Here is a 13078-nt window from a genome sequence, read left to right as displayed (position 1 = left end):
GTATTGGAATTCCCCATAGCTATGTCTAAAATATTAATGAGTTAATTTCAGCACACTAAGACATATTTAGTGGTGTTAGGAGGGAAAATGTCTTTATGTCTCTACATTTTAAAACTTCTTTATGTCTAAACTGACAGGGCATGAACATTACTTCATAATGGGACTGTAAGGCATAAGCCTAATAACTCTATTATGTGAGGCAATATGTTAGCATGGGATGATGGTGAATAACTTCTATGCCAGCACATACAAATTTGGTATAGATCATACTCTTTTATTAAAAAAAGGAGGTGATAAAAATGTTTTCCCAGTTAACTAGAATGATTCAGATTGAATCTCAATTAAATTAACTTATTTTCTTTGTATTGACAGTACATTTATTGTATTGTGCCTTGTTTGGCAAACTGAGGCATAGTATTGTCATACGTGAAATTGGATTTTATAAATGGTTTGGAGACAAAGCATCATGAGCAGTGAGGAGTTTAGAAACAATTGTTGTAGATACAAGCAAATTTATCACATAATCAGATCATTTTCATGTATATACTTTGTTTGTGTATTGCCCTGTGTTAGGAAATCCATGGAAAGGTATTGATGTGAGGCCAGATCTTCAGGACTGGCCATTTGGTACTCAGTCCAAATCCGAAGAGAGTAGCAAAAGTGGCTTGCAACTCCCTTTTTGGATCCCTGATCTTTATGCTGCTGGGCACTGTTTCTGCTCTTCATCTCAATTTCAGAAAAGTATTCCTATTCAGGAATGTATTTAAGTATGTACTCAAATCCCATGGAAGAAACTGCCTGAAGTTGAGCAAGTGCTCTCCTGAACAAAGATGAATTTTAGCACACGCTTAAGTGTTTTCTAAAATTGGAGCCCTAAGGAGCAACTGAGAGCAGTTTCAGGCTAATCCAAGTTGTGCTAGCTGCAACAGGAGGTCTCTGAAGTGCAAGGACACTCTGGCTACATTCACCTATACTAGGGATTTCAAGGGAGTAGTGGGAAAGCTAGCAGCACTGTACCTATGCCACTGGAGGATTCCCTGACACAAGGGAAGCTCCTTAGCTGGCCATTTATGTTGTCTTTACATCTGCTTTGTGGTGGTGGAGCAGCTGATTCAAGGGGTCTACAGATTTGGCTCATGTCTCTTGCCTCTCAGTCAAATTAAGTAATTGAAATTGCAGGTGTGAAAGTGGGGAGGGAGAAGAGCGACAGTAACATTGGGGGGGAGAAGGGTGGGGGGACTAGAATCGAAAGGTATAAATCTTTATTTGGACTAATCCAAGAGCCCCTATTACATCTGAAATTTTATAGCCTGTGTTATGGAGGAGGTCAGATTAAATGATCACAGTCATTCCTTCTGGCCTTAAAATCTGTGGATCTGTGAACCGGAGTTTGGAATAACTACTTCACAAGGTGTTTCTACAACTTTATAAAGCTAACATATTGTTATAGTAAATGGTAACCTGTTTATAGTTGCCATGAGTTGGACACTTGATCAGTCCTACTGTCCTTCCTATAGCCAAATGGGGTTCTAAGTGAGGGCAGAATTTAGTCCACTGGCATTAGTTTCAGAGATATTTTGTACCATGGAAACTTACTATAAATATTAGACTTATTGGGATCTGAAATAGAAAAATGCTTGTAAATATTTTTACTTGGCTATTCATTTTAAAAGACCACTTAACTACAGTACTACATACCAATATATATACCTGGGGGTATGCAGAAGTTTTCCTGGAGATACATCAACTCATCTAGATATTTGCCTAATTTTACAACAGACTACATAAAAAGTACTAGCAAAGTCAGTACAAACTAAAATTTCATGCAGACAATGACTTGTCTGTACTGCTCTATATAGTATACACTGAAATGTAAGTACAGTATTAATATTCCAGTTGATTTATTTTATAATTATATGGTAAAATGAGAAAGTAAGCAGTTTTTCAGTAATAGTGTGCTGTGACACTTTTGTATTTTTATGTCTGATTTTGTAAGCAAGTATTTTTTAAGTGAGGTGAAACTTGAGGGTAGGCTAGACAAATCAGACTCTTGAAAGTGGTACAATATTCTGGAAAGGTTGAGAGCCATTGCTATATGCTGACTTTCCTGTAATAGTTAAGCACTAGAAACTTCTGACAATGAGCTAGGACTTTATGGGTGGATTTTAATGCAGATAAGATTTGATTGGTGTGATTAATATAGAACATGATGATTAATAGTGATCAAACCTCTTCTAGTAGAAGAGCTACAAAGTAAATGCATATTTCAATGCACTCAAATGATACATATCTTATTTAACACTCTTTGGGAATTGGCAGGAGCAAATGCTAAATTAAGGTACCAGATCACAGCTGGAAACACTGGTGGAGTACTTGATGTTGAACCAGAAACAGGAGCCATCTTTATTGCTCAACCATTGGATTATGAAGAAACAAAAACGTACGAACTTCACTTGTTGGCCTCTGATGGTAAATGGGAAGATTATACAATTATCATCATCAATGTTGTGAATAAAAATGATGAGGCTCCAGTTTTCTCTATCAATGAATACTATGGAAGTGTGATTGAAGAACTGGATGGGTTACCCATCTTTATACTTCAGGTACTATCAGGCGTTCCAAATGTTACTGATATTTCAAGAAGAATATGGGTTACACCAGTATTGTTGTTATTATATATCACTGAAATACAGTTTTGCAAAGAAAACGTATTTTATCAGTGGAGAGAGAGGCATGCAGTTTTTTGAAGAAATTGATTGTGGCACTAATATTGAACAAGCAGGGCTGATCATTTGTAACCCTAAGAACTATAGCTTGTGCCAAATAATTAGCATTGTAATCTACCAGCTTTTTTATATTCTGTAGTTCAATTATTACTGTAAAAGTAAGAAAGAAAATATAGATAATTATACTGGTATAGTGTGAACTGTCTCTATCTATTCATCTATGATAGGATGTAGTAGCAAATAGGATATAATTCAGGATATTATTCTGTCATTATGATATATGTCTTTGCAAAACCTTTGTAGGTTGCAGCAAATGATCCTGATAGCAGAATGGATGAAGGAGATTTGAGATATTCTCTGCATGGACATGGTGCAACTGATGTCTTCACAATAGATGAGAACACAGGCAGCATTTACTCACAGAAGATGCTGGATCGGGAAGAGCGAGCACTTTGGAGATTTGTTGTTTTGGCTACTGATGAGGAAGGAGAAGGACTTACTGGATTTGCTGATGTAATTATTAATGTGTGGGATATAAATGACAATGCCCCCATGTTTACCTGCATGCCTGATGACTGCAATGGAAGTGTCTTTGAAAATTCTCCTGCAGACACTTCGGTCATGGAAATGACAGCTGTGGATTTAGATGACCTGAATGTAGGTCTTAATGCAATTTTGACATATAGGATAATTGAGAATGTAAAAACTGGGTTTGATACAGACTTATTTAATATTAACCCCAATACTGGCACAATATATGTAGCAGGGGGAGTGCTGGATAGAGAGAAGACTGATAAACATTTCCTTACTATTGAGGCAAGAGACGGGGGAGGGTTGACAGGAACTGGCACTGCCACTATCTGGATTGCAGATGTCAATGATCATATACCAGAATTTGCTCAGAAGGTCTGGCAGGCAGTGATTCCGGAAGACCGTGCAGTCAACTCAGAAGTTCTGGAAGTGTCCGCTACAGATGTGGACACTGAGGAAAATGCTTACTTAACATTCAGTATTATTGGGGGAGATCCAGATCAGAAGTTTTACACAGAAAGCAACAAAGAAAGTCAGCGTGCAACTATCAAATTGAAAAAGAAACTGGATTATGAGAAACCTCAGGAAAGATGGTTTAATCTCACGCTTAAAGTGGAAGATCTTGATTTTTTCAGTGTTGCAACCTGCTTGATTGAAGTTGAAGATTGTAATGACCACAGCCCAGTTTTCAGTTCCCAGTTTATCCAAACTAATCCTTTCTTTGAGAACATACCTGTGGGTACTACAGTCATCACAGTAAGAGCCACAGATGAAGATTCTGGTTTGAATGGGGACATTATCTATTTTATTAAGTCAGATTCAGATCCTAACAGACAGTTTGCAATTGACCCAGATGGTCATGTGACTGTTGCAAGCACACTGGATCGTGAAGTCATTCAGCAATACAATTTAATCATACAGGCTTCAGATCAAGGGACTCCTGCGCAAACTGGAAGTGTTACAGTCCTGATTAACTTGCTAGATATTAATGACAATGAGCCACGGTTTGAGGCATCATACATGCCTGTGGTTTGGGAAAATGTGTTGGGACCTCAGGTGGTGTATATGAACCATACATCAAAGCTGCTGTATGCTGTAGATCCAGACATTGATGAAAATGGGCCACCTTTTACATTTTTTCTGCCACCTGATTATCAGAATTCTTTGGATTTTTCTCTTACTGACAACAGAAATAACACAGCAACCATTATAGCACTGAGGTCCTTTGACAGAGAAAAGCAGAAGGTGTTTCATCTACCAGTAATTATAACAGATAATGGGAATCCATCTCTGAGTGCTACACACACCTTGACCATAACAATTGGTGATGAAAATGATAACAGCCATGAAGCTGGCCATAAGGAAATCTTTGTCTATACCCACAGAGGTAGGTGCTGAACAGAGAGTAAGCCAGACGCATAGAAAAGTTAAAATTTTACTTGCTATTAATTTTTACTTTAAGTTGTTATTGATATTGAATGTTTTATATTTTGTATATTTATAGATTAAGCATCCAATTCTGCAAACAGATATGTAGAGTCAGTGGGATTATGCATAGCTGTATGGGCTTATACAGCTACATCTGTTTGCAAGGTCTGGGTCATAATGTGGAAAGCATCATCCAATGAGGAATCATTACAAACACAAATCTTTTGGTTTTTTTGAACATATCTGTATTTGTCTATATAAAACAATAATATTTAATGAATAAAAACATATTTTTTGCTCTCTGTTTTCATTTCATTTCTCCCCTTGGGCAGAGAGTGGAAAAAAATGGGATATTTAGCAAGTGACTGAAAATAGGGGCTTAGAATGAAAACATTGGGAAGCTTTCACAATAGCTATTGCTATGCATTCCAGCAATTTCCTTGTTATTATGTAGTAAAAAATATAATTGTAATGTATAATATAAGTATATTTTTTTGCTTTCGTATTAATATAATGAAGAATAGATACATCCCATAAAAAAGAAAAGAAGTGAAGATCCCAGGGTAGCGCTGTGTCCATAATTAATTGCTTGTTTTGTGCAGGATGGATCATCATCCTAAAAGCATTTGAAATGAAGGCACAATTTAATTGAATATGTACGTTAGAGTTACAATGCCAGCATGCCTGATCAGTATTTGTAGTATGAGGTCCAGTATCTAAAGAAAATAATTTTGCATTTAATTAAGCATTAACCTAATTTTATTGAATTAGGTGCACTTAAACCAAAAGCAGGCGTAAGCAAGTTCTGTAGTAGAGCAAGCTAGGTGAAGTAAGGCTTTCCAGGACATTCTGAATTTAAAAATAGTCTATTCAATTTCTGTTGTGTTCTGCGCAGGTTCTTATACTGCGCTCATCTGAGCACCGATACTTTTGCTAGATCTTGGCTATAGCTGAACTGCACAGAGAATGGTGTGCAAAGGAGTCTTAAAACTCACTCTCTACTCTCCTGATCACACTGCTGCTCTCCTCAGGCTCTTCCTCTTGCTGTGTTTGAGCAGCTGTTCTACTTTACACTAGGGCTACAACAGCCACAGGGGGCTGAAAACCTAGCCAAGAATTGGCATGGAATAAAACAGCAGGTCTCAAACTTCATTGCACCGCAACCCCCTACTGACAAGAAAAATGACTACTCCATCCCAGTGCACCATGTTACTCAGAATAGTTAGTATTGTAAATAAAAGATGAATTACAAACCGTATCTACAAAAAGTAGCCCTAAATATTTTAACTCACAATACAATCACAAGATGAACTTTGTATCTAGCAGTAAAAAATGAAAATATATGAAAAATAAAAAAAATGAAAACCCTAATAGGAGGTTGAGCTTGTAGTGATCAACACAAATCAGCCCCACCACCGCTCGCAAAGCTGCTGGCTGGAGGTTTCTGTCCTGGCGACCCCAGGGGTGACAATCCCACACTTTAAGAACCACTGGCATAAAGGCATCCTGCCAGTGCCCCCTTTTTCCAGTCATGCCGTCTTTTCCTTGCTTAGAGAGAACTGCTATTCTGGTTCTGCACCACAAGAGAATACTCCTTATTGGGGTGGCTGTAGTGGCTTTATATGCAGATTATGCTGGTGATGCAGCATAAAGTGGCTTCCCCATATTGGAGCGACTGGGTCTTCAGCTTCTGGTTTAGTAACTTTTTGTCTAAAAAAGTCAGTTTATATAATTTTATGTTCTTATTTCCTTTTACTAATTGTTTGTTTGTTTGTTTTCTCTCCTTCATGCAATGTCTGTGGTCTTTGTCCAGCTTCCCAGGTGCACATGGAGGAGAGCTCAGACATAGACTATGCATTGTTTCAGGAGTCTTGGATCATAACCTTCACCAAAATCAAACAGGAATATGAAAATAATACATGTAGTGATGCGTGCAGTGGAATTTAAAAGCCATTGAAAAACAAAAAATAAATGCAGATTTATTATAATTTATCTCAACAGGGAAATGGTCAACAACAGTGCTTGGGGAAGTGTTTGCACCAGATCAGGATGACTGGGACAATAAAACATTTCTCTCTGAAGGAAAAATGCTCAAGTGAGGATTGTATTTATGTCAAACTGAGTAATATTTAATGTTTATGTTTCTGTAATTATTTTACTCACCGTGAGAATTCTCTGTGTACAATATATATATAAAGCCATTATTATCCCATGCAACAAGGATGTACCTCCTGAATATTCTTTTTCATTTAACTTAAATAACTAGGTTTCAAGGAACTGGTGTACGCAATATTTATCTTCATCTCAAATAATGTACAGCTACATGGTACCGTTGATTTTTAAGTAGAGCTCTCCATTAATTTTCCTAGGCATTAAGGATGTGCTTTGCATTAGACCCAAAATAAATATAGGCTCCAGTTTAATTGCCTATCCCCCAAATGTTAGTCTATTTGTATTTGATCACATAAAGGAATTCAATATGAGTAAAGAGTAGAATAATGCAAGATATAACAAGTGAAAGTGAATTTGGATGATCTCTTTCTAGAGCTAAATTCACCACTGAATAAGCAGGCATAACTCCTTTTAACTCTTTGTAGTTGTGTCTGTTCATGCCTGTGTTGAACTGCAGGCCATGAATTAGGCCATGCTAATTCATCTGCCATGTCACAAAATATGTGGTGTAATTTGCAAAAATATAGTTCTGAAGTGGCTTTGTCTCTGTTTCGCAAAATAAAAACAAAAATAAGCTTTCTTTTCCCTAGAAAATGAAGATGTTAAGGCCTTAGTGAGCCCAAAGTTGCAGCTAGAGCTTCTGTCTGTCAGGAGCCATTGACTGTACTAAGCCATAAGTAGTCTGCAGTAGTGACCTGGCCATAGAATACATGCAGAGCCACTCAATGCTACTCCCTTCATCATAGCTAATGGGCATGACACAAGAGGTCTCCCTTGGAACTTCTATTTGACAGGTACCAATGTGGGACTAGGTTTGCTTCCCCCTCTTATCACTCCTCCCTACTCACCACTATAGCCTATGTAGGGAAATTCCCGTTTTTGAGCTGTAGGGCTATACTAATTCCTGTAGACTGCATGCTCTGGGTCAGAAGTGGGAAGGCCCATGGTTTCGAACTGCAGAAAAGCTACTCATTTTCATAAACTCTCCCAAAGCTTCTCCACAACTTCCCAGTGCAAAGTTGAGAGTTATTTTTAGTGCCTTTCTGAGATTGGTCCCCAGTACCCATAAAATAGGTCAGTTGACCACGGATCCTCCATAACAATTTTCTAGGGCTTGTGGATCCTACAGGGCCACATACCTGTGTTGTTCAGTCAGGCCCTCATATGGTAGAACACGTATGTTGAAAAAGACCAATTCAACTATGAGTAGAGGATGTTTCTGATTTGACTTATAAGGTTTTTCATGATTTGGGGTTTGCTTCTAGGTCCTTCCGATTGAATCAAAGGACTGGCTCTCTCGTAATGGTAGATAATGCTCCACAGGGAACATACAACTTAAGAATCAGAGTTTCAGATGGAGTCTGGCCTGATGTAATATCTACAGTACAGATCCATGTCATAGAGTTGGAAAATGAAGCCATACGCAATTCGGCAACTGTATGTCTGGCAGGTCAGTTTCATTTGCTGTTTGAGCTTGGTTGTTGCTCAACCAAAAGCTGTTACTTAGATGTAGTTGTAGGACAGATAAACTAGCAGCGTGTTTCTAGTGCTCTTGGGCTGGGGTGAATTGAGAGATTAACCGGAGATCTGCAGGCATTTCATTTTGGTATACTGTACTTATGAATCCCCAATTCAGATGTTACAGCAGAAGAGTTTATAAGGAAAGATGAACATGGGAAAAGCAGACATGACAAGTTTAAGAAGTTACTGGCAGAAATCTTCTCAGCTCGTCCTAGCGATATCACTATCTTCAGTCTGATGAATATCGATGGAAGACAAACAAACTTAAGATTTGCAGTTCATGGTGGCTCTTCATATTACAGACCGGAGAAATTGCATGGTGAAATGGCAGCATTTAAAAACAAGGTATGTGCCCCAGTTTTAATTCAGTGAACTCAATATTAGGGAGGTTTGCATGGATATAAACAAACTATGCTAGCATCATTAATGCAAACACAACCACACTATGGAAGAGAATACCATTACCATGTAAAAAATTTTACTTTGCTCCATTTGAAATTTGTTATAAACATTTTTATTTTACTTTTGACTGTAATTTTCTTCCTCTCATCGGTCCCTTTCATACAAAACTCCATTTCAATATGTTTGGCCACTTTTTAGTTAGGAGAGGACAGTCCCCTCCTCCGAATCATAGCACTTTGGTCAGTTTTGTATAATTATTTTTATTTTTTTAAATTTTGTGTGTGTGTGTGTATAAAAAACATTATTATTATTACTTAACATATACTTTGCATTATTGCCCAGAGGCCAACCAAAATATTTTAAAATGTTAATATTTAAAATGGGTAAATGGGAGACCCATGTAGCTATAGCCCTGTCACTCTGACAATCCCAGGCAAGATAATGGAGCAGCTGATATGGGACTTGATGGATCAAGAATTAAAAGGAAGGTAATATAATTGATGCCAATCAAGATGTATTTATGGAAAATAGATCCTGTCGAGCTAATTTGATATTTTTTACGAGATTACAAGTTTGGTTGATAATATCGTTGATGTAAAATACTTAGGCTTTTGTAAGGCATTTGACTTGGTACTGCATGACATTTTGATTACAAAACTAGAATGATATAAAATTAAAAGTAACATGGAGCACATGACAAGGATTAAAATGGGTAACTGATCGGTCTCAAAATGTAATTGTAAATGGGGAATCATCATAGAATGTGTGTGTTTCTAGTGTAGTCCCACAGGAATTGGTTCTTGGCCCTACGCTATTTAACATTTTTATCAATTACCTTGAAGAAAACATGAAATCATCACTGATAAAGTTTGCAGATGGAAGAAGATGGACCACTAATACTGAGCCATCTGGATTGCTTGGTAACATGGGCGTAAGCAAACAATATGCGTTTTAATGTAGCTAAATGAATACACCTAAGAACAAAGAATATAGTCCATACTTACAAGATGGGGGGCTCTACTATGGAAAACAATGTCTCTGGAAAAGATTTGGGGCTTATGGTGGATAATCAGCTGAACATGAGCTCTCAGTACAATGCCAATGAACAAAAGAACTAATGCAGTCTTTGGATGCATACACGAGGGGGTGGGAGATGGGCTTAAAGTAGAAGTAGAGATGTTATTTTGCCTTTGTATTTTACACTGGTATTACTGCAGCTGGAATATTGTTTTGAGTTCCGGTGTCCACAATTTCAGAAGGATGTTGAAAAAGTTAGAGAAGGTCCAGAGAAGAGCTGTGAGAATGATTAAAGGCTTAGAAACCTGTGATAGATTCAAGGAGCTCAATCTATTTAACTTAACAAAGAGAAGGTTAAGGGGTGACCTGATCACAATATACAAGTACCTACATGGGGAACACGTATTTGATTATGGGCTCTTCAATCTAGCAGAGAAAGGTATAACATGATGCAATGGCTGGAAGTTGAAGCTAGAGAAAAGTAATAATTTTGAACAGTGAGGGTAATTAACCGTTGGAACAATTTAGCAAGAGATGTGGTTGATTCTCATCACTGTCAATTTTTAAAACAAGATTGGATGTTTTTTCTAAAAGTTTTGCTGTAGGAATTATTTTGGGGAAGTAAATTCTATGGTATGTGTTATACAGGGCGGTGTCTGACTGGATGATCACAGTGGTCCCTTCTTGCTTTGATGCGTAAGAAGCCCCAGTGTGCCAGGTGCCTTATGAGCATGTAGTAAATAACAGCCCCTGCTACAAGAAGCTTATGGTCTAAAAGACAAGACATAACAGGGAGATGAGACAAATGAGAAGGGAAGGGGAGACGGAGACATGAGGTATCAGTGATAATAGGTTGTGTGTAATTCTTGGCCATTCAGGAGCAGTAATCAGAACTCTCCACCTGCCCAACTTTTCTTGGACTGCAATGTATGTAATTTTATTGTCTGTTAAACAATAGAGTATTAGAATCCTCCACATGGCCAAGGTCATTGAATTGGAGAGGCAGATACTATTCATGCAAAATAACTGCTGCTTCTCTTGCATATTTATAGAGCAATTACAATGATAATATGGAAAGTTACATTGATTTCAAATAGACTCTGCTTCATAATACACAGTGGGACAATTCATCATAGTGATAACAAGAGGATAATTTTTGCTTCATATATTTTACTGAAGAAATGGCATTTCTATTAATTATTTATCACCTTTCAGAGTTTAATGAATAGCTCTAATGAATAATCACCAATTTCTATACTTACAGAACCAAAACATAAATATAGAGTTCCTCCATTATCTTTTGTAGATATGTTTCAGTTAACTATAAACATAGAAAATTGGTAATTTGCGCTAGAATTATTCATTTAAAATTTTAAATAAATAAATAAATAAATAATGAAATGTATTTATTTGTTACACTCCTTTGGATATGGTTTTATGATAACTGTTGTTAGTGAACAACAAGACATCATTCCCAGTAGTTTAAGGGAACCAAGACTGTCTATATGCACCATGCTTTCCTATAATAGGAAAACTGTCTAAATCTTTTTAATACAGAATCCCCCTTAACAGCAACATAGGTTGACAGCATAATCCATAACTACATTGACAGGATACATCATGTCATTGTGTGGTATATTTCCACCTCTTTTTCCATATATGTCATGATAGTTATGAAGATTTATTTAAGATTAGTCATAAGGGTCAAAGTTCTTAAAAGAATGGTGGCTTGAAATGAAGGCACTAGTAAAATGGAAAGAGAACAAAAGAATGGAAGGTTTTTAAATTTGTTTTTGACCTTCATAGTTTATTTTTAAACATTTTTTTCATACATTGTACTACTAAAAGTAACAGCTTATTAATCATAAAATTACCAGGCCCTAAGTCTGCACTCACAGTACTTTTACATTGGTGAACTCTGTTGACTTCATGTAGTTACTTCTGATTTGCACCATTGTGAGTGTAGAGCAAAGCTCTTCGGGTCAAGGTTCTGACCCTGTGGTCCAACTGCCGAAACTTTTCAAGAATCTGTGGAAGGTCAAAACTCTAGTTCAGTATCAAAAGGCTTCTGGTCAGCTCATGACATCAGTCTACTTGTTAAATTTTCAGACAGACATCTTTGTGCTTTTTTCCATGCTACCCCTCGTGCCGGGGATAAACTCCCTGTAAACATCCACAGAATGATTTATCGTCCTTCAAAACCCTCCTTAAAATTCTTCTTTGCCATGAGGCCTACAAAATCATTGACAACTGTTGGGTTGCTGGTGTGCTAACACCACAGCCAACCATGCCGATCATATTATCTCTTTGTTTCTTTGTCCTTCCCCATCCATCTGTCATCTTTTGTCGTAGCTTGTAAACTCTTTGGGGTAGAGGTGGTTTTTTTTAATTCTGTGTCTGTAGAGTGCCTAGCACAATGGGATTCTGGTCCATGACTGGGGCTCTTAGATGCTACGATAATAAAAATAAATAATAATAATAATAGTAATTAATAATAATAATTATTATTTTGTTATTGGGAGACACATGATACAATGCATGGCATGCCTGGTTTGTCAATTTAGACTGTACATTCTTTAGGTCACAGCCTGTGTTGTACAGTGTCTAGTACAATAAAGCCCCAATCTCAGTTTTGGCCTCCAGGTGCTGCCTCTAAGAGGCAGCCTTTTGATACTGAATTAGAGGTTTTGACCTTTCTACAGGTCCATGAAAAGCTTCAGGAATTGGACCCTAGTGTCAGAACCTTGACATGAAGGGCTTTCTTCTACCCTCACAATGGTGCAAATCAGGACTAACTCCATGAAGTCATATAATCCAAATAATAAATGACAAATGAGATCCTGTGCAGAGAGACCCACAACACCCTGCACACTATGAAGATTACTGCATCTTATTGCAGAGATGGCTGGAGGTAAATGCAGGTGTGGTAGAGGTGTGTCAGCAAGTCTGCACACACTAGGATCCACATGTCCAAAAACTTGCCAATGGCCAGTGTAGCAAACCATGTCCACTACTTTGCTGGGTGCTCAAAAATCCTGAATGCAGCTCAGTTGTACATGTGCCCTGGCTAGGCCATGATTCTGGATTTGGGATAAGGATCTTATCCTTATGTGTGAGTGAACTTACGATTTTCAGCATGTCAGCATAACAGCATGAGTAGAAAACTTAATTTGAAATTTCCTGGATGGATGTGGCCAGATTATACATGGCCCTGTGTGGGTGTGCAAGGGTGGCGAGAAGAGTGCCTTACATTGTCCTGCAATTTTAGGCACAATCCAAGT

The 13078-nt window shown here is 37.6% G+C and overlaps 1 protein-coding gene across 1 annotated transcript in view; it reads left to right on the top strand.

Annotated features, from left to right (window-relative positions):
- Window positions 1–13078, top strand: part of LOC137147628 (neural-cadherin-like) — an 88496-nt gene that overhangs the window by 53594 nt on the left and 21824 nt on the right. Inside the window, exons 17-21 of the mRNA XM_067539945.1 lie at window positions 2320–2603; window positions 3030–4644; window positions 6687–6780; window positions 8123–8307; window positions 8494–8723. Coding sequence (XP_067396046.1) covers window positions 2320–2603; window positions 3030–4644; window positions 6687–6780; window positions 8123–8307; window positions 8494–8723 — 2408 coding nt within the window. The remainder of the gene's footprint in view (window positions 1–2319; window positions 2604–3029; window positions 4645–6686; window positions 6781–8122; window positions 8308–8493; window positions 8724–13078) is intronic.

Source organism: Emydura macquarii, unplaced genomic scaffold (assembly GCF_026122565.2).
Source record: "Emydura macquarii macquarii isolate MOO-44397 ecotype Brisbane River unplaced genomic scaffold, CSIRO-AGI_Emac_v2 contig_561, whole genome shotgun sequence".
Taxonomy (NCBI): Eukaryota; Metazoa; Chordata; order Testudines; family Chelidae; genus Emydura; species Emydura macquarii.
The sequence above is the reverse complement of the archived record's forward strand: the minus strand, read 5'-3'. Positions and strand labels throughout refer to the sequence as shown.